The sequence below is a fragment of the Eumetopias jubatus genome, unplaced genomic scaffold (genome assembly GCF_037043125.1).
Source record: "Eumetopias jubatus isolate StellerSeaLion01/CBP00866 unplaced genomic scaffold, mEumJub1_p1.0 scaffold_10, whole genome shotgun sequence".
Classification (NCBI taxonomy): domain Eukaryota; kingdom Metazoa; phylum Chordata; class Mammalia; order Carnivora; family Otariidae; genus Eumetopias; species Eumetopias jubatus.
In genome coordinates, this window is record NW_028274816.1 from 70961690 (window position 1) to 70984078 (window position 22389).

At 44.5% G+C, this 22389-nt stretch overlaps 1 protein-coding gene across 4 annotated transcripts in view; it reads left to right on the forward strand.

Annotated features, from left to right (window-relative positions):
• The first annotated feature begins 2783 nt into the window (after positions 1-2783).
• Positions 2784-22389, forward strand: part of FBXW10B (F-box and WD repeat domain containing 10B) — a 42781-nt gene continuing 23175 nt past the window's right edge. For 3 of the 4 annotated variants that reach the window (XM_028089060.2, XM_028089061.2, XM_028089062.2), the window contains exons 1-9: positions 2784-3288; positions 3915-4091; positions 5086-5286; positions 5395-5522; positions 6294-6416; positions 9247-9356; positions 11831-12031; positions 17072-17193; positions 21632-21780. In XM_028089060.2, the coding sequence (XP_027944861.2) occupies positions 2784-3288; positions 3915-4091; positions 5086-5286; positions 5395-5522; positions 6294-6416; positions 9247-9356; positions 11831-12031; positions 17072-17193; positions 21632-21780 (1716 nt within the window). Of the gene's footprint in view, positions 3289-3914; positions 4092-5085; positions 5523-6293; positions 6417-9246; positions 9357-11830; positions 12032-17071; positions 17194-21631; positions 21781-22389 lie in introns of all 4 variants that reach the window. The other variant, XM_088027228.1, reaches the window with a different exon arrangement.

A 22389-nucleotide genomic window follows, 5' to 3' on the forward strand; every position in this document is an offset into this window, starting at 1 on the left:
TGCTTTGATGTATGTCTGATTAATTTGGACTGATTAATTTGGGCCTTCAAAAACAAAACACTTTAGGGGCACCTGGGTGGCTCAGTCAGTTAAGCGTCTGACTCTTGATTGCGGTTCAGGTCATGATCTCGGGGTCGTGAGATGGAGCCCGGCATCAGGCTCCGTGCTGGGTGTGGAGCCTGCTTAAGAATTTCTCTCCCTCGTATAAGTACCGCGTGCTAACCGATTGCGCCACTGGAGCTCCATCCAAACGCGGGCACCAAAAATGCTCAGTTACTGCAAACATTTTGGCCTAATCTAGGGAAATCATTATAACAACAATAAGAGCAGTGACAACTGGGCTCACACATCTGATCTAATCCTAGAAGGAAGCTGTATTTTTTTTTTTTTTGAGAGAGAGTGGGGAGGGGCAGAGGGAGAGGGAGAGAGGGAATCTTTTTTTTTTTTAAGATTTTATTTATTTGACACAGAGAGACACAGCGAGAGAGGGACTGCAAGCAGGGGGAGTGGGAGCGGGAGAGGGAGAAGCAGGCTTCCTGCCGAGCAGGGAGCCCAATGCAGAGCTCAATCCCAGGACCCTGAGATCATGACCTGAGCTGAAGGCAGATCCTTAATGACTGAGTCACCCAGGTGCCCCGGGAGAGAGGGAATCTTAAGCAGGCTCCAGCATAGAGTTCGATCTCATGAGTCTGAGATCATGATCTGAGCCAAAACCAAGAGTCGGACACTTAACCCACTGAGCCACCCTGGCGCCCGGTGTGTCTGTCATCGTTAACTTCAGGTCTCCAGGTTTTGTCTTTATCAGAATAGCCACATTGCTCTCCATAATTGCCTTGCTAACAAGTGAACTTTGAACTTACAACATAGATTTATGCTAATATAACGTCACTTTTGTCTACGTTCTACATTGAGCTTTTACAGAAGATATGATTTGCTAATAGGATTTTGTTGTTCAAAATGTTTGAAAAGCCCACCGAGCCCCCGGTCTCTTTCTGGGTTATAAGTGAGAGCAGAAGCCTTCTGTTTGGGAACCTGAGGGAACACGTGCATCAGAGGGTTGGCTTTAATGTCCCAAGTCATCACTCCTGAATGGATCATAAGCCACGGCAAATGGTATAAAGACTTCACGAAATAGGTACACCATATTTCATGTCATTTTTTTTTTTTTTTTTAAATAGGCTCCACGCCCAGCTTGGAGCCCAACTGAGCTGAGATCAAGAGTTAGACTCTAGAGCCACCCAGGTGCTCCTTTGTCATTATTCTTTTAAAAACCATGCACGCATAGGGTCATTTTCTTACATGCATCTCAATGTATGTACGTACACATGTGTAGAGATTGGAGCGGGCATTGATTACTTAAGGCTGCCCGGAAAACGATCCCAATGACACCCATGATGACAACAACAATAGGACAAGAGTTAGCACTCATGAAGGGCTGAGTATGTAACAGGTGATCTTTTAAATGCTTTGCATATAGGATCTCATTTAATCCCTCCCAAAAACTGACTCCGAAGTAGAAACTATTGTTGCCTTTGTTTTACGATGAAGAAACTGAGGCATAGGGGATTAAGTAATATGCTCGTGTACACAGAGCTATGTAAGCAGCTGGGCTGGGGTCCAAACCCAGGAGTCTGACCCCGGACCCCTCACTCTTCTCCACTTGGTTAGAAGATCTGTACAGACTCCCCCCACCTCCCCGCCCCGCCCAAACTTGTCCTGAACTTACCTTTAGCTCGTTATAATAAGATCACCCCCTATGGCTGGAATTTTCTGCCATTTTTTGGACATAATCTATGCACTAGCATGTGGATGGGCTTGGTCTGAGCAATTGAACCGAAATGCCCAAGTAATAGAATATGTATAAATTCCTTAATGTATATGCAAGCTCCTTGCCCCTGCCCCCTAATACACTGAATAAAAGCTTCCTGTCCTCACCCCACGGAGAGACGGTGCTTTGAGAGCGATCTCCCTGTCTCCTTACTTCCATCAAGTAATCAAAAGTTCTTTGCTCTCAAACACTTCCTTGGGTTGTGTTCAATTTAATGCACCCCAGGCAGCACCCGCCCCGCCCCGAATTCAGTCACTGTACTGCCTCCCAGACACACATGCTCGTGTGTGTGATTGAGGCTGAGAGAAATTTTTCCACGAAGGAGGGCTTCCCAGCAGAGGTTTCTGGTTAGCATTCCGAAGCAGTGAAAAAGACTTACGTTCATATTAAGCATTTGTGTTTTCAGTTCGACGATGAGTTTAGAAAATGAATATAAACATATTCAGCATCATTGGGATAGCCACCTTATAGCCCAACAACTGTAAATGTAAGAAGTACACCACGAACAATTACATTTACATTTACAAGTCATTAATAACAATTGAAGCTCAACACCAGGCTAATATATATATACAACACCAGGCTCTGGGATTTTTTTTTCCGTTAAGAGGGTTCCACGTATTAAATTTGACTAACACTATTCTTGTTGTTCTAGAAATGAGATGACCAGCTCTTTCAGAATATACAGCAACTGCCTCCAGCTAAGCAGTGCCCGGTTTAGGAGATTTACGGTAAAAGCCATGTTTCCTAGGAGGTCAGTACAAAAAGCCAGACTTCTACTGGCAGTTTCTGGGAGAGATCAGCTTTCCATCCAACGCAGGGGTCTACCTTTCCTCTGGGAAATGTTTATAATAGAAAAGGCTCAACTGGGATATCTATCAGCTTCTCCTGTACCTCTGGTGCGTAGTGGGGTTGACAACGGGCAAGGATAGAATGAGCTGGTCATCTCAGGATCATGGAAAACCTGGACCCGAGGCTCAGGAATGCCCCCTATTTTCGTTGTGAGAAGGGAGACAGTTCTGTCCCCGTGTGCCAAAAGTGCGAAACATGTGTCTTGGCTTGGAAGATCTTCTCTACCAAAGAGTGGTTCCGGAGGGTCGGAGAGGTGCCCCAGAGGAGGTTTCTAGTGAGCATCCTGGAGCAGCTGGATAGCTTCTATTTGCTGCACTATTTTCAGAATATCCTTCAGACCACGCAGGGGAAGGATTTCATCTACAGCCGGTCCCGGATCAACCTCAGCAGGAAGGAGGGGAAAATCGTCAGGTCTTCCTTGAACCAGATATTGGATAAAACCGTAAAACAGAAGATGAGGGAGATTCTGTACTGGTTTGGGAGAAGCACCCACCGGACCAAGGCAAATTACACGCTCTTGCTGCTGCAGATGTGCGACCCCAAGCTACTGCTCATGGCTGCCAATGTCATCAGAGGTCTGTTTCTGAGACAGCAGAACAGTGTCGCAGGTAAAGAGGCCGCAGGTGGACTAGGAAGCCGGACTTCGGGAGCCTGTAAAGGAACCAGGGTGTGGACAAGCTTAGGTAGACGGGGATCTTCCAGAATGCAGGATAGAGTTCCTTGTGCTTACCTGCAGTCCTGTTTACCGAAGGAGAAATTGGCCGTGACTTCCTTCTAGAAAAGTATAAAATGCACACACAGAAGGAAGTACAGAACTTGTAACTGTCAGGCATTTATTCATTTATTTTTTTGTATTTTTTTAAAGCTTTTTCTTTCTTTAAGCTTTTATTTGTTTACTTGAGAGAGAGACAGAGCACAAGCAGGGGCAGTGGGAGAGGGAGAAGCAGGCTCCCCGCCGAGCAGGGAGCCCATGCCTTCCTAGGATTTGATCCCATGTTGCTGGGATCATGACCTGAGCCGAGGGCAGACACTAAACCCACTGCGCCCCTTTCTGCAATTTTTGTATAGAAACTCTGAAGCCCCCTCCCCACCCCCCTGAAAAACCAGATATAACCAGCCTGGTCCGTTTCATGTAGATTGAAGAGAAGCTAGTAGAAATTAAAGAGTTGGTCTCACCTCCTTTCCTTCACACCCCCGCTTAGAGGGCAACCTTTCTTGGCCATTGGCTTTTCAGGCCTCGATCAAGACACTAGTGATGTGTTTTTCTTTCCTGAGAAAGACGACAATGCGCAGTGTGAGACCTCAGTTGTTTTCTGGGCAGCTAGCACCAAGAACGCATCCTTCCCTTCGTCCAGAGCTTCAGAAAAAGAAAAGTCGCTTGAAAACATGGGAGTTGAGGCATCTAATACTGGTAAGTCAGCTTGTAGCTAGAAAGCTAATAGATAGGAGATTGGGAAGTCCCGATGGGGTTGGAGTGGTGGGCACAGGGCAGTAGCATCCGGGGGTGGCAGATTTTGGACATGAATGTTCATCTGGCACCAACAGTGTGTTGGGCTCACTGATCCTTATGACATCATCGAATCCCACATCCGGTACGGGAGAAGCAAGAATTAAAGGCAGTCATTATCACCTTAAAGTCCATGTTTTCACTTCTCCATCTTGGTGCCTCTGAGAGACACCTGAAAATAGAGCTCAGAAAGGAAACTATCAAAAGGTTTCCTTTGGAGTCTCCCTCTGCCCTGCAACACCATCCCTCATCTGACCCCTGACCTTTTGGCGTGGTGGGCACCTCTAGAAGTCAGCCCACCAACGCCTATTTTTTATAGCATTGGATTCAGTCTTGAGGAGGAGACAAAAGCAGTAGGGGAACTGGGGCCTAACCTCAAGGCTCTCCTGAGTTGGTTTGTGAAGTGAAATCTCTACGTGATGTCATTACAAGAAACACAAAGCATCGATTCTCAAGCGCTTTTTATCTGGAAACTTCCAGATTCCATAAACAGATAAGACAGTGTAATCACTACGCACATAACCATCCCTCAACTTCAATAATTGTCAACACTAGACTAATTCATGTCATCCATTTGCCTCTTTACAAAATTGTTTAAATTTGTTTTTTCCCTGGGGTATTCTAAGGAAATTCCAGGCACAAGGCCATTTCAAACTGAGTGGGGCAGGCTTTGCTGCTATAGGTGTCTCCTTGAACTGGGAACCCTGAAAAGCCCTCATGCATTTGGTTGGGGAGGTTATTATTTCCAGTTTGGCAGAAGAAAGACAAAAAGCCAGTGGTCTAAGGGTGGATTCCGATGAGCTCTATTTCTGGGGAGAGGGTTTGCTGAGGGCTTCTCTTGGCCAGGAGTTACCATAGAATCAACTCTATGCTGCACCTTTCTCTGGTTTTCCTCTAGAAGCACAATGGGAGAGTTCGATCCAGTGTATTTCCGAGATGAATAGGCTGTTTTCCAGAAAAGCAGACCTGTCGAAGGCGGAATACACCCCCTCCGATCTGTTGGTTGATTTGGATGTCGTCAAAGACCTGTCTTCCGGGGTTAGCAAATACCGGGACTTCATCCATTACCTGCCCATCCACCTCTCCAAATATATTCTAAGTATGCTGGCCTGTACTGGGGGGGGGGGGGTTCTCGAGATGCTGTGCATCCTGGCTCGGCTGGGAGGTTCCCAGGTCCATGTTTTTTTTTTTTTTTTTCTTTTCCCAGGTATGCTGGATAAAAACAACCTGAACAGGTGTGCCTCCGTGAGCCAGCACTGGGCCATGCTGGTGCAGCAGGTCAAGATGGATCTGTCGATGCATACTTTCATTCAGAGCCATATTACCTTCTTGCAGGTACTTCCCGTCTGGGACGGGTCGGTCTGGAGACCGGCCTCATTTTCGTGTTGGACTTAGCCTGATTTGGGGCCTTTCTGGTCTATTCCGTAGACTCTTAGTTGGCCTTTGCTCCATGTTTGCTGCTTTGTAGGCTTCAGTAGTCGCTTCCTCTGTGTCTGGTCTCCCTGTTAATCACCCCTAGCAGGGACAGCATATATAGAAACTTCTCAGGAAGAGAGAGGCAGAGTCTTTCTGAAACCTCACAGAGAGGGGAATTGTTTTCCCCAGAGAGCTATATTCTGGCTTTGCAGTAGGAGGGCCATGAGTATGTTCCTGGAGCCTCCTCATATGGTACACAGATGTTTCAAAGATCAAAAAGCGTGTTCTTGGGTCCAGTTGCCATTCTCCTGGAATAGTATCCATCTCTGACATTTTTACTTCTGTTTCCTGCCTGAAGCCTTACCCTACATCATGGGTTCCTGGTAGCTTGAGTTTTTCCCAGCAGACGTCGATAACCAAAGATAGGAAGGGGCAGGCATTGTGAGGCGGGCCATCCTCTGGGAAGCTGAGGACTGCTGGCCATTTCCTGCTGGCGTCCCTCTTTGTATTTGGTATTCATCATCCACCCCACGCCAATCTGCGCACACTACCGGCCTAACGGGCCAGGCCTGGGCCTTCCTTCGCCAGACTTGACCCACCTTTCAGATCTTGCCAAGTACTAGTTTCCCCCTCCTCTTGGAGCATAAGGGCCAAGAGTAATAACCATTATCTGTTTATGTTTTCCCTCAGGGATCCTACACAAAAGGAATTGATCCTAATTATGCCAACAGGCTTTTTGTCCCGGTTCCTAAAATAACCGATAACGGGAAGTGCATGCGTGTGAAAAATCAGAAATGGAAACTGAGAACAAAGGTGGGTGGTTGTGGCCTCTGGGGCAAGTCGCTGTGATGTCCTGTTCTCCTTAGCCATGCTGGAGTCCAGACTCAGCTGTCACATGAAGGTAGAGGAAATGGGAGGGTAGAGGATATAGCATATGGATTTAGGGTCTAGGAGGTGACAGTCCCTAAGGGAGACCAGAGTTCTCTGCTGTGTGTCCTTAAGCAAAGACGTCCTCTACTTCAGCCTTAAATTCCTCATCTGTGAAATGAGTGGCTGTCAGTGATAGCTGGGATTTTCCTCAGCACCCATCAGTCCACCTATCCAGAGGCTGCAAGAGTCTGTGGCTCAGGAACGTGAGGGCCGGGGCAGGTCCAGAGTGTCCAGGGTCCCGAATGAATTAAGCTTTCTCGCCTCTCACTTCCAGGTTTATTCTGGTTCTAGGAATGAAGGGGGGAGTTACTTAACCATAAACCTCCCTACCAAATCTCAGACAACGATGAAGAGCCGATGAAAGACTCTGAGCTCTCTATATAGCCTATCCAGGCATGGTGGTCATTCCTAAAACCATCAGATTCTTGCCCCCTCCTCTCTGCTCAAGGGCCTTCTCTTTCGAAATCTCTTCAGGGGGCCCCAAAAGGATACTTAATGAGGGGTGGCCAGACTGCAGCTTCTCATACGGAAACTGTAGTATGAATTAGAATTTGAGGGGTAGAAGGGACCAGAGCGACCATCTAGTTCATGTGTCTGTAGAAGGAAGACAGGTCACAGGAATGAGGGAGGTTGGTGGTGTGAGTGGGTGTGACAGAACCACCATGAGCTGGAGAGTTCCCTCCCCATCTGAAGGGGCCAGTTGCTACTCAGCTCCGGCGAATTATTGCCGTGGGAGACTGTGGGATCTCAACCTCCCCAGCCATCTGAGCTTTCAAGAGAAGTTAGAAATCTGAATTATCTTGTGACATCTCTTGTTTTCCTTAAATGCGGGCAACCAATTAAAAGCATTTTTTTTTTTAAACTGTGGGGGCCAAAGAAAACACATTTGCGGACTTCATTTGACCTGCAATTTTTTATCTGTGAGTTGGCCCATTCACTCATTTTACAGATGAAGAGACTGAGGCACAGAGAGTTTCAGGTCTCCCAGACAGAGTGACAGAGATACAAGTTGGACGCTGACCCGCTCTTTCCAAGCTTGTTGCTCTAAGTATAACCCTTCTTGTTTAGGTGACATAGCTAGTAATTGCCTGACAAAAAAGGACACCCAAGCAGCATTTGATATTATAGAAATGTTCTAATTTAAGAAAAGAGAGAGAAACAGGTAAAGCCCTATGGACAAGAGACGAGAAATGTGAAGGAACAAGACAAGGCAGTTAAGGGGTCTGCTAGCGAAAGGTATAGGTGAGTGCTTCTCTGGGCTGGTGATTGCCATGGGTCCTGAGGCTGAATGGTGTGCCAGGCATGGTGCCAAGGGCTTTGTATACATCATTCACTTGATCTTCACTGTAGATCGAGTGGACATCACTGATCCCAGTTTCTGGATGTGGAAATGAAGGCTGTGAGATTCGAGAACTTGCCAAATGTCTCTTAGCTGGTCAGTGGCAGAGCTGGGATTTGAATCAGGTCTTTTTCCTCCCAATGACTACACCATGGAGCTTCTAGGCTCTCAAAACTTAGCTGATGACCAAGAGCCAAGGACTTCCAGCCCAGGCGTGAGAAGCCAAGGAAGTCTTGATTAATTCAAGGCAGGATATCGGAGCTGCTTGGACATTAAAGGGGAGGAAGGTTGACAGATTCTGGGGAGAGGCTCCTAAGGTGGACATCACTACTGGGCTAAAGATCAAGAAGGAGGTTGAGCCGAGAAAAACAGGTGTCCCAAGGAAGAGTCAACGGGCATGGTGAAGGCTAAGTAGGAAGGAGACTTTGAAGAGTTGTTCCCAGGAGGGCTCCCAGGTCCAAACATGATGCTGTGGTTTTCTTTGCTTTCATGATAAACTCACACTGTTTTTTGGTTTCCTGCTAGCATGGTTGTCATTATCTATTATTTGAAGAATATGGCCAGAAAGAGGAGTGAAACTGAGAGCCTGGTTGAGTCATCTGTGCCAGAATTTAGTATGTCTGGCATGCCATAGTGTCTCAGAACGTGTGTCATGGAGGGAGGGAGGGATGGGGGAAGGAAGGGAGGGAGTGAGGGAGGAGGAAAGAAGGAAGGAAGGGAGGAAGGAAAGAAGGAAGGAAGAAACTCTTAAAAGAGGAAGGAAAACACCCCCGTTGAGACTTGATAAAATTGACTTCTTCTCTCTGAGGCTCAGCTATATCTCATCTGTAAAACGATGAGAATACTTCGTGGGGCAAATGATGTACTTCATGAGGCAGCTGTAAGGAGAAGTCAAGCTTGCCTCTGTGTGTAGACTTCAAGGCACAAATGCGTAGAGCGTGTAGCTGTGATTTCACATAGGGCTTGGGTTCCCACTAGTATGCTCTGTACTGTCAGGTATATGCAGTATGCCCACGAAGCCCCAACTTCTGCAAAATAGCCCGTTAGAGGGCACCTGTGACTTTATTTTGTAAGCATTACCCTTTGTGAGCTCATTTTTGGAAAAGTTGAGTGATCACCGACCTCGAAAGTTCATGGAACCAGAACACACAGAACATACAGAGATGGAGGACGAGTCAGGACCCTTGACTGTCCGTGGATTCTTTAGGGCCTGCTCATGGGTCCCTCCCTACCCACACCTAGTGGCAGTCATAGCCCAAAGAGGAAGAATCCTTGGGCCCTTATGTCCCTGCCCGGGAAGACCTTAGGGGGTGCATGTTTGGGGTCCAGGTTAGAGTTGCCACTTTGCTTTGACTCCGAGTGTTCCCTTGTTAGAATGACTACAACCTGTGGGCCGCATACCAGAACCAGGAAACTCAGCAGGTCCAGATGGAGGAGAGAAATGTCTTCTGTGGGACTTACAATATCCGCATTCTCTCTGACACGTAGGTACCGGGGTCAGAATCCAGGTCTTCAGGGACCCTTGAATTACCCACACTTTAGGCGTCTTTAGGATTCCCATGACCCTGTTTACTTGGAAAGGCAATCCTTCCTCCCCTCAAGCTCCAGCCACCCATGAACATGAGATCCCCTTCGGAGAATAGTGCTGGATGTTGACAACATTCTCTGCAGTGGGTAGAGGACATCTTCCGTTATAATTTTGGGTATACTGATCAACAAGTCTTTCATACGAGTCACATGCATGAAAGCATTCCTTTTTTTGGAGATATTTTTATTGTTTTATTCTAATTTTAGAAGTAATATATGCTTATTGTGGAGAAGGAATCCACCAAATGCCAGAAAATGTATAGAGAAAAGCAAAGACCTCCTATAATCTTCATGTATATCAATACATGAATTAATATTCATTATATTAATATTCATGTATGTTTATATTCTAGAATTTTCTTTGCATATATACCTACAAATTTTATTTTATTTTATTTTGAAGATTTTATGTATTTATTTTTGAGATAGAGAGAGAGTACATAAGTACAAGCAGGGGGAGGGGTAGAGGGAGAAGCAGACTCCCCACTGAGCAGGGAGCCCGACGCGGGACTCGATCCCAGGACCCCAGGATCATGACCTGAGCTGAAGGCAGACGCTCAACCAACTGAGCCACCTAGGCACCCCTACCTACAAATTTTAAATAAAAATGGGGGTATGGGGCACCTGGGTGGCTTAGTCAGTTTAGCATCTGCCTTCGGCTCAGGTCATGATCCCAGGGTCCTGGGATCTAGTCGTATGTCAGGCTCCCTGCTCAACAGGGAGTTTGCTTCTCCCTCTCCCTCTCCCCTTCTCCCCTGCTTGTGCTCTCTCTCTCTCACACTCTCTCTCTCAAATAAATAAAGTCTTTAAAAATGGGGTTATGCTGTACATATTTCTGTAACCCGCTCCAGCAAAGTACTGTGGATATCTTTCCATGTTAAATATGAAGATGGTATTTATGATAACTGCATGGTGTGATATCCCTTGTATATGCCATAGAAGGACCTTCAATATTCAACTTTTATTTATTTATTTATTTTAAATGTTATTTATTAAAAATTTTTTTTTAAAGATTTTTATTTATTTCAGAGAGCGAGCACAAGCAGGGGGAGCAGGAGAGGGAGAAGCAGGCTCCCTGCTGAGCAGGGAGCCCAATGCGGGGCTCCATCCCAGGACCCTGGGATCATGACCTGAGCCAAAGGCAGACGCTTAATGACTGAGCCATCCAGGCGCCCCAAGATTTATTTATTTATTTGAGAGAGAGAATGAGCATGAGCCCAAGTGGGGGGAGGGGCAGAAGGAGAGGGAGAGAATTCCAAACAGACTCCCCGCTGAGCATGGAGTCCGTCACAATGCGGGGCTTGATCCCACAACCCTGAGATCATGACCTGAGCCAAAACCAAGAGTTGGATGCTTAACCAACTGAGCCACCCAGGCGCCCCAATAATCAACTTTCTGCCATACTTTGGGCCTAGGACTTCACTCTTTATTCATCAGGCTTTGTGGAGGCTGTCTCTATTTTATTTTTGACTGTGAATGTTACAGTCACATTCCTACAAATTTTATTTTACAAATTACATCTTGAGCAGTCAATAGGGGGAAGACATAGCAGATAGGGGAAAGGCAAAGGCGAGTTTTTATGGATGGCATGATGCCCTTTAGAAGAGGTGATGGCTGATTGAACTCTAGATATAACAAGGGGAATGAGGATGAAAATATCAAGAATCACTTCTCATATTCAGACATGACTACATCCCTGTTTGTTGAAATAATCCCACTTTACTCTGTGGTCCTGGAGTTATTAACAATAGTGTCCCCCTTCACAATAAAAAAGTCTCATTTTGGACAATAAATGATTTGGTCATCTTGCTCATATTTTATCTACTTGCTAATAATCTTCTGATTGGAAAATTAACTTAACTTCCCCTGTTTTCCTGGACTGTAAGCTCATTGAGGGCAAGAGCCACATCTTAATTCATCTTTGTATTTCCCATGGTACCTGTTAGCACAGGACTTTGAACCTAATATATGCTCATTGGATATCGGTTAAGAGAGAAGAAAAAGAAAAAAACAGTGGGGTATGCAGTTGGCAGAGGGCTTCCCAGCTGTGTTCCTCTGAGGTTCTCCACAAAAAAAGATTTCTGTGGTCAAATAAGTTTGGGAAATGATGCATATTCTGTTCTCTCTTGGGGATTTATCATATGTTAGCGGATTTTTCTTTCTTACTTTTTTTTTTTAATAGCTTTGCCTGTTGTCCTTAGGTTGTAACCTGAAATGACTTTTTGGTATGGTGTAAGGTAGGGGTCCACCAGGGATGTGCCTTCTGCTTTCCATTATACCATGGCTGCAGGTGACAGCCATCATATTAAGGCAGTTCTGGAAGGACACTAATTCTTCTTTCATGGATCATCTTTTTCCCCTGGCAACTCAGGTGGGATCGAAACAGAGTCGTTCACTATTCTGGGGGAGATTTGGTTGCAGTGTCATCCAACCGGAAGATCCAGCTTCTAGATGTCATACAAGTAAAGGAGTTACCCATTGAGTTCCGTGGCCATGCTGGCAGTGTCCGCGCCCTCTTCTTGTGTGAGGAGGAGAACTTTCTACTAAGCGGGAGTTATGACCTAAGTATCAGGTAAATCTTCCAACGGAGTTGCGGTCCACCCCACCCAAGGCCTAAAGTCAGCTTGTGCAAGAAGCATGCATGCTTTTTCCTTATAGTATTTATTGAAAAGCTATCCTAAATGATACTGACTTCTTGAATAACCCGTAACATTTTTTTCTTTATTTGGCAAGGTAGAAACCAATAATTTGTATATTGTTTAAACTTTGAATGAGACTGATTTATAATGATTATCAGATCTATTTTCTAGATGAAGGCTGTGAATCAGAAAGTATCTTTTTTAGCACTCTTAGATGGTGGCATAATTTATGTTTTTATAGATTCCTCAGGGAAAAGTGGTTTTCTGTGGGTATGAATTATGGTATAGAAGCAAAATAGTGTTTAAAAAATATAAATAATATACATATATTTTTAAACAATATAATAAACAGCCATGTACTATTACTCAGGCCAAGAAATAGATTGTTACCATTCCCCAAATCCCCTTCTTTCTCCCTCCCAAGCAGAGGTAATGTTATCCTAAATTTTATACTAATTATTCCCTTGTATTTCTTTACAGTTTTGCTACCTATTTATAGATCTCTAAATATATTGATAACTTTTGTCTATTTTTAAACTTAATGTAAATGGAATTGCATTTAAAAAATTCATCTGTACTTGATTCTTGCACTGAACCATGATTTTGAGATTTATGCATAAGATGTAGGTAGCAGTAATTAATTTATTTTCATTGAGACACAGTCTTTTATTGGATGACTATATTATAATTCATTTCATCTTTTGTTGACGGATGTTTGCATTATTTCCAGTTTTTTATTCTTTCAAAGAATAAACATCTTCTGCTCCAGATGTTCTTGGATGTGTCTCCTGGTACCTACATGCATGAGTTTTTAAAAAAATTTTTTCTGGGGCACCTGGCTAGCTCAGTGGTAAAGCCTGAGACTCTTGATCTTGGAGTTGTGAGTTCAAGCCCCATGTTGGCTGTAGAGATTACTTAGAAAATTAGTAAAAAAAATTTTTTTTACCGAGATATAATTGACATACAACATACTAGTTTTAGGTCTATGACATAATGATTTGATATATGTATATATTGGAAAATGATTACCACAGTAAGTTCACTTATATCCCTCACTACTCATAGTTACAAATTTTTTTCTTGTGATGAGACCTTTTCAGATCTACTCTCTTAGCAACTTTCAAATGTATGATGCAGTATTGTTAACCATAGTGCGTGAGTTTTTCTTAAGGTTTATTCTTTGTAGTGAAATTTCCAGGTAGGAGTACTAAATTGTTTTTTAAAAGTTGTATTAAGTTACACTCTCATAAGCAGGGTATGAGAAGATCCCTTCTTAGAAATCCCCACCAACACTTACTATTAAATGTTTAAGACTGACAATATTAAGTGCCAATCTGATGGGTATTAAATAAATCCTTATTGTGGTTTTAATTTTTACTTCTGTGATTACTAATGAGATTGGGCATATTCTCATATGTGTGTATTAAGGTTTCCAGAGAAACAGAGCCAGTGGGATGTGTATATATGTGTAGATATAGACATAGAAAGAGATCTATTATAATGAATTGGCTCATGTGATGATGGAGACTGGAAAGTTTCAAATCTGCAGCATGGGCTAGCAGGCTGGATACCTAGGAGAGTTCGGGGTAGAGATAAGTCTGCAGGTGATTTGCTGGAGAATTCCCTCTTGTTGGGGCAGGCGGGGGAAGGTTGGTCTTTTTGTTCTATTTAGGCCTTCAGTTGATTGGATGAGGCCCATCCACAGTATGAAGGGCAATCTGCTTTACTCGATGCCATTGGTTTAAACGTTGATCTTGTCTCAAACCACCCTCCAAGTTGACACATAAAATTAACCATCACAATATGTTTTAGACCCATTTGTGCTTCTTCTCTGAAATTCCTGTTCAGTTTTTGTTGTTGTGGTTTGGCCTATTTTTCTGTTAATTTATTTATCCTTATTGATTCATCGGAGTTGTTTATACTTTTTGGATACTAATTCTTTGTTTATTTTTGTGTTGCAAATTTCTTCCAATTTAAGACTACTCCTCTTTTCACTGTGGTGTCTTTTTTTTTTCTTTTTTAAAGATGTATTTATTTATTTATATGACAGAGAGAGACACAGCGAGAGAGGGAACACGAGCAGGGGGAGTGGGAGAGGGAGAAGCAGGCTCCCTGCCGAGCAGGGAGCCCGATGCAGGGCCCGATCCCAGGACCCCGGGATCATGACCTGAGCCGAAGGCAGACGCCTAACGACTGAGTTACCCAGGCGCCTGATTGTGGTGTCTTTTGATGAACAGAAATCCTTAACTTCAAGTCAGTTGACTTCGTGGATTTGACACGTTTAAGAAATCCCTCCCTTTGGTGAAGTCATGAAGATATTCTCCCGAAGTATCTTTTCTAAAAATTTTTTAGAATTTAAAATTTTTTTATTTTTAAAGATTTTATTTATTTATTTGAGAGAGAGAATGAGTGGGGGGGGAGTGGCAGAGGGGGACGGGGAAGCAGACTCCCCCAGTTCGGGACTCGATCCCAGGACGCTGAGATCATGACCTGAGCCGAAGGCAGACACTTAACCGACTGAGCCACCCAGGCGCCCAGTATCTTATCTTTATTTATGTTTTTAAATTGATTATTGCTGGTATAGAGAAATGGTACTGATTTTTATACATTGTTCTTGTATCTAGTAACCCTGCTAACTTCTCTTATTAGTTTTAATAATGATAATAATTATCTTCTTTTCTAATACTTATATACTACTTTTTTCTTATTCTTTCTTTCTGACTTTGCCTAGGCCTTCCAGTTCAGCAGAAGTAGTGAGAGGAGGTATCTTGTTATCGTTTTTGAAGGGAGTATATCTATAGTTTTTTCACTAAGTATAATGCTTGCTGTTTTGACTTTTTGTTTATAAGTTTGTGAAATCAAGGAAGTTCCTTCTATTCCTATCTTTCTTTTTCTTTTTTAAAAAAGTTTATTTAGGGCGCCTGGGTGGCTCAGTTGGTTAAGCGACTGCCTTCGGCTCAGGTCATGATCCTGGAGTCCCGGGATCGAGTCCCGCATCGGGCTCCCTGCTCAGCGGGGAGTCTGCTTCTCCCTCTGACCCTCTTCCCTCTCGTGCTGTCTCTCATTCTCTCTCTCTCAAATAAATAAATAAAATCTTTAAAAAAAATAAAAAAGTTTATTTATTTATTTACATAATCTCTATGCGCAATGTCGGGCTTGAACTCTTGACCCTAAGATCAAGAGTCACATGCTCTTCTGACATAGCCAGCCAGGCGTCCCTGTTCCTATTTTTCTAAAAGTGTTTATCAAATATCTTTTCTACATAACTTAAGAAAAACAACCTGAACACATGGTCGGCCATGTTGCTAGAAACAGAAATTCAAAGCATGCTTTTTCCCAGATCACTGGGATATCTTTTTTTTAATTTATTTTTTATTGTTATGTTAATCACCATATATTACATCATTAGTTTTTGATGTAGTGGTTCCATGATTCATTGTTTGTGCATAACACCCAGTGCTCCGGGGCGCCTGGGTGGCTCAGCTGGTTGAGCGTCTGCCTTTGGCTCAGGTCATGATCCCGGGGTCCTGGGATCGAGCCCCGCATCGGGCTCCCTGCTCGGTGGGAAGCCTGCTTCTCCCTCTCCCACTCCCCCTGCTTGTGTTCCCTCTCTCTGCTGTGTCTCTCTCTGTCAAATAAATAAATAAAATCTTAAAAAAAAAAAATAACACCCAGTGCTCCATGCAGAATGTGCCCTCTTTAATACCCATCACCAGGCTAACCCATCCTCCCACCCCCTCCCCTCTAGAACCCTAGGTTTCCCAGAGTTCTCTGTTTCTCAGAGTCCGTCGTCTCTCATGGTTCGTCTCCTCACTGGGATATCTTTAAATGAACTGTGGGTTCGTAGTAGGCTCTGAAAAAACAGCTAAGGCCACAGGACCTTTGGGAATATTAGAAGAAAAAGCATAGCACATTCAAAGAAAAAAAAAGAAACATTTGTTAATCATTTATTATGTGCCAAGTCTCATAATAACTCTATGAGGTAACTACCATTATTATCCCCGAATTACACATGAGGAAACTAGAATACAGAGTGGTTCATTAACTTATCCAAGATCATACAGCTAGTAAGTGTGGACCTGAGATTGTACCTCAGGCCACCTGGCTCTATCTATCTATCTTAGATACCCACTATCTTAATATTACACTTTGTCCCGTCACAAAAGCAAACTGGCTGAAGTGGAAGTCTATATCAGTGATAGTTGAAAGGGCTCTGGCAAATTTGCTTATTAAAAAATGGTGTGACTCATACATGTTCCCCTGTATCTCTTAGATATGTCTTAGAAATACACATAAAATATTTTGGATCTAAGTGACTGAAGTAAACGGTTCTGTTGTTCTTGTTTGAAGATCAGCTCTGCCATTGAATCCATGGATTTTAAGCCTGGTGGTGATTCTAGGAACTTCCACCTAATACCAACCAACATTTATTAAGCATTTTCTACATGTTGAACATTGTTCCAATGTTACATGAATTAATGCAGGGTTTCTCAATTTGGGACTGTAAAGTACTTTGTGTGGAGGGTGTCCTGTGCATTGGAGGATGTTTAGCAGTATCCTGCGACTCTACACTCTAGATACCAGTAGCATCTCTCTCCCCACTTGAGACAACCAAAAATGTCTCCAGACATTGCTGAATGTCCCCTATGGGTGGAAATCACTCCTGGTTGATGGTCATTGCATTTGTGTATTTAATTCTTTACAAAAACCCTATGAGGTGTAACTATCGTTGTTATCATTTCTATTCTACCATTGAGGAAATGAAGCTTACACAGAAATTAAGTAACTTCCCCAAAGTTACACCTAATAGGTGCTGCAACTGGGATTCAAATCCAGGCCTCTGACTCTAAGCTTGACCATGGAACTTTGCCGCCTTCTAACAGAGTGTAGATCTAAGGGAAGTTGTATACAGTATGATCATTTTGGGTCCTCAGAAAAATCTCAAAAACATTTTTTTGGCCTGATTCCTGCAGATCCTGGGATCTGAAAAGTGGGGCTTGTATACGAATCTTCAATGGCCACCAGGGGACAATCACTTGCATGGATTTATATAAGAACAGGCTCGTATCTGGAGCAAGAGATTGCCAGGTGAAAGGTGAGAAAGAAATACCTTAAACTTTCTCTGAAGTTTCCCAAATCCATGAATTGTCAAAAGACTGTTTTGCTTATTTCTGTAGGAAGACATTCTTTTATCCATCCATCCACCCATCCATCCATCCACCCACCCACCCATCCATCCATCCATCCATCCATCCATCCATCCATCCATCCATCCATATATCTATTGATCCATTCAGGTAACAACTATTTGTGGAATACCTACAATATGCTAGACACTGTGCTAGGTGCTAAGGAAAAATATAAATATGAGATGGCCCTTTCAATATGGCTTTTTATCTCAAGAGGCTCATAATCTTTTAATGGAGATAGATACATAAATATATAATGGAGGATATAATAAATATATGAATAATAATGGCTGCCATTTATTAAGTATACTTTTGTGACTGACATAGGTACCTTACACATGTTATTTATTAATTTAACCCTCACAAGAAGCCTATGGTGTGGATGCAGATGAGAAATCCAAAACTGAGAGAGAAAAACACCTTGCCCTAAATCAGAACTGCTGAGTGGTGGATTGGGGATTTAAACCCAGGGCTGGGGCGCCTGGGTGGCTCAGTTGGTTAAGCGACTGCCTTCGGCTCAGGTCATGATCCTGGAGTCCCAGGATCGAGTCCCGCATCGGGCTCCCCGCTCAGTGGGGAGTCTGCTTCTCCCTCTGACCCTCTTCCCTCTCGTGCTCTCTATCTCTCATTCTCTCTCTCTCTCTCAAATAAATAAATAAAATCTTTAAAAAAAAAAAAAAAAAAAAAAAAACCAGGGCTGTCTGACTCTAAATCATGTGCTCCTAGTCAACATGTGGAATTCTTTTTTTTTTTTTTTTTAAGATTTTAATTTATTAGAGAGAGAGAAAGCACGAGCAGGGGGAGGGGCAGAGAGAGAGGGAGAGGGACAAGCAGACTCCCTGCTGAGTGTGGACCCTGACACGGGCTCAATCCCAGGACCCTGATATCAGGACCTGAGCCAAAGTCAGACACTTAACTGACTGAGCCACCCAAGCATCCCACATGTGGAATTCTAAGGGACCATGGAAACAAGAGTAACAGGGAAAGTACCACAGACAGGGTGCTGTTTGAGTGTGTTCTTGAGGATGACTAGTTCTACAAGCAGAGGGAGAATGTAGGACGTTATAAGTAGAAGCACAGCACAGGCAAATTCACAGAAGGCTGAAGAAAATGATGTCTTTAGGGAATTTCCCCTTGCTTGGGCATGGCTGGACTGCAGCATGTGGTGTTGGACAGAAGGCTGGTTAGTTTGCTTGGGGCCAGATTACCAAGGGCCTTCTGCCTCATGGTAGGAAATTGAACTTTATCCTATAGAATGCAGGAGGCTATAAATGCACTGTGAACTGCGGATTGACAGGATCAATTGTGTATCTGACGAAGGTAACTCTGGCGATCGTGTGGAAGGAAGATTTGGAGTTGGGAAACTCTGTGGAGACAGGAGAAAGGTGAAGACACTACTCTGTCTAGAGAACCGCTGTGGTGTCTTCAGAATATCCGAGAACAGGCAAACCTGAAGAAAGTCAGGTAGATAAGAGTTCACACGAGGTGGCACAGATTGAAGGGAGATTTCCGTAGCGACGACTGGCAGGGCTTCACGGCCAGGTGGATGCGAAATGTGAGAAAGATGGAAGGCCAGATAATGGGGCCAGACTTTTAAACTCAGGCCCCTGGCTGTGTGGAAGTGCCATTAGTGGAAGTAAGGACGAAGGTGAAGAATGAGATAGGGTGAGGAACGAAGGAAGAGGTGATGGCTTCGATGCTGGACATGCTGAGTGTGGTAGGCAGAGTAATGGCCACTCAAACGTGTTCATGCCCTAAAATCCCTGGAACCTGAGACCGTGTTACCTTGCGTGGCAAAAGGGACTTTGCAGACGTGATTAAGTTGGGGACCTTAAAATGGAGAGATTATCCTGGGTTGTCAGTGTGGGCTTATGGGTAATCACATAGATCCTTAAAAACAGAAATTTTCTTGTCTGTGATCTAAAGGAGACGTGACGATGGAAGAATGGTCAGAAATATGCAACGTTGCTGGCTTTGAAGGTGGAGGAAGGGGGTCATGAGCCAAGGAACATGGGTGGCCCTTAGAAGGTGGAAAAGGCAAGGAAATGGATCCCTCCAGCCCCAGAATCTCCATGAAGGAACACAATGTGCTGACACCTTGATTTTAGCCTTGTGAGGTGCTTATGCCAGATAATATATTTGTGGGGCAATAAAAAGCTAATACATCGGGTATGGGATTCCTGAGGACAGCCAGGGGAAGATTGCAGGAGGCAGATGCAGGTGTGAGTTTACATGTGAGTTTACCATATAACAAGGTCTGGGGCTCCAGATACATCGATTTGGTGGTTATCAATTATAATGAATGGTGGAAGCTCCAGGTGTGGATGAGATTTCCCCTGCAAAGCATGAGGAAAGAGGCAAGAGATAAGAGAAGCAAGGGACCCGGAAACCACAGCATGTTAGGGGTAGGCGGAGGAAAAAGGTGAGGGAAAGCAAGAATGGAGTGTTGTTGCATATGCAAATCCTCAGACCTGCTTAAGAAACCTTGCCCCCTACCTCTTTGCCCTCGCTGACCTGACTGAAAGTCTCTTTGCCATGACTGCTTTGAGAACGAGAGCAGAAAGGAGGAAAGGATGAGGGTTTGGAGCTGGAAGGACCGGACAAGGCCTCCAAACTTGAGAGGGTCTTGCAGGGCCAATGGCAGGGCAAGAGCTAGGGCAAGGGGAGGTAGGCTCTCACCTCAGGTGTAAAACTTAATGGGGCACCCAAAACTCCTAGTAATCAAGATACATGTTTTTTTTTAAAAGATTTTATTTATTTATTTGAGAGAGAGAGGGCATGAGTGGGGAGAGGGGCAGATGGAGAAGCGGGCTCCTCGCTGAGCAGAGAGCCGGGTCGGGGGGCTCGATCCCAGGACCCTGGGATCATGACCTGAGCTGAAGGCAGACGCTTAACCAACTGAGCCACCCAGGCACCTCTCAAGATACACATTTTAAAGCAATATTTAAAAGGTCAAAATTAATTCCCAAAACGTTACACGACGAAAAAGAATTTCAAAAGATCTCTCTCTTTACCCTAATGCTAGCCCCAGCCCCCAGCCTGCTTGCTTTCCCTGGGCTCCTCCCACCTGCCTCGATTACCAATAGAAGGAAGAAGAGACAGTTAGAGACCTGAAATGTAACCCCCAACTTGTTAAAGTTTTTTTTTTTGAAGATTTTGTTCATTTATTTGAGAGAGAGACAGAGAGAACACAAGCAGGGGGACAGGCAGACAAAGAGGGACAAGCAGACTCCCCATGGAGCAGGGAGCCCAACACAGGGCTCGATCCCAGGACCCTGAGACCACTGCCTGAGCGGAAGTCAGACACTCCACCTACTGAGCCAGCCAGGTGCCCCTCAGCTTTCTCCTTTCTAATTAGATTAAAGGGCCAATGTATGGATAAAAAATACACGAAGAAAAGCATACTTACATAGTTAGAGTTAATCTAGTGTATGCGGTTAGGAGCATGGCTTCTGGATCCAGACTCCCTGGGTTCGAATCCTGGCTCAATCTGCTTACCATCTGCGTGATCTTGAGCAGGTTACTGGACTTCTCTATGCCTGTTTCCTCGTCTGTGTAGTGGGGCATAATGATGGCAACTGTCTTGTGAAGATGAGTTAATATATGTCAAGCACTCTCAATGGTGTCCGGCTCATTGTGCGTGCTATATGTAAGTATCAGGTGTGGTTATTATTTTGTCTTAGGTTATACATTCTGTTGCCTGAGAGGTATTTTGGGGCCGACGAGGCTGACTTTAATGGTCTCATCCCTGAATTTGTGGTGCCTCCGTTCAGTTTTTTCCTTTAAGCTCTGTGCTCCTACCTATCCACCTACGTTCATATCTTCCCAACCCTTACAGTGTGCTAGGCAGTTGCCCTAGCACCATCTATGTGGAAGCAGCATTAAGCCTGCCCCCGGCTCTGGCAGTCTGTCGGTTAGAAAAATCCAAAAGTCAGATTCAGAGATATTTTAAAATGTAAATAAGGATAGACAGCTTTCTTTTCTTTTGGAGGTAGAAGGGGTGAGCAGGAGAATAGCATCTGGAAAGAACGAGGCCATGGAACACATGCCATGATTTTCTTGAAATCCACTCAAGAGCAAGTATTTTGCAGGCTCGAGAAGGAAGCTTATTAGAGATGAGCTGGCTAACCAACACTAAGTTCTAGGGTTAGAGCCAAGGTCTGTGGTTGGTGGCTCTCCCAGGGGCCCATGGTCAGGAGCTCAGAGCTGTTGGCAAGCCTACAGGGGTGCTGGGCCAGTGACGGCCTTCTAGGGTCTGACTTGATGGGCTTGACTTCTGTGATGGAGTATAGAACTCCACCATAACTTGCCTTCATGCCTCTTCTCTTCCCCCTTCCCTTTCAGAGTGGGATGTAGAGACAGGGAAGTGTCTGAAGACATTTAAACACAAAGACCCCATCTTGGCCACCAGGATCAATGACACCTACATCGTGAGCAGCTGTGAGCGGGGCTTAGTCAAAGTGTGGCACATTGTCATGGCCCAGTTGGTAAAGGTGAGAGGGTGGTGGGCTGTTGGGGGAACGGGGCCCTGGCGGTGATGGACTTATGGTCTCCCCCATGGAGCTCCCCAGACCACCCTAAAGCTACCAACTTCTGGTCACCAAAAGGATGGTCCTGAAGAGCTGATGGGGAAGCCCTTCCTCGCTTCCCCCCAAAAAGGGCCATTCAGAGTCAGTGGAGGGTCAGGGATCATGTGACCCACACTGTCACGGAGGTGGTGGTAGAAGCCTACATTCTGACTCAGCATGATATATGGGCTCAGGGTCTTTTAACAGCTGCAGACGTAAAGTGACTTTTCCTTTTCCAGAATATTTTACCCTGACTCTTGCATGGGGTAAGGGAATGGACAAAGTCACAGTGGTTTTTCTCCTTAACTCTCTGATGAAAACAGAACAGCCACTGTCTTGAAAGTGATCGAATGTTCACATGAAAAAATGTCACTGGATTTGAAACCCCCTGGCCCTAGTGGGCAGTGGTGAGATACATTTGTGCCAGGAGCACGCGGGCAAAGTGAGAAGCTGCTGGCCTGGCTGGTGGATTGTTTCCCATCAATCTAGTCACCATGGTCTGACCAGCAGTTAAAGGTGCAGTGACAGCCCAGG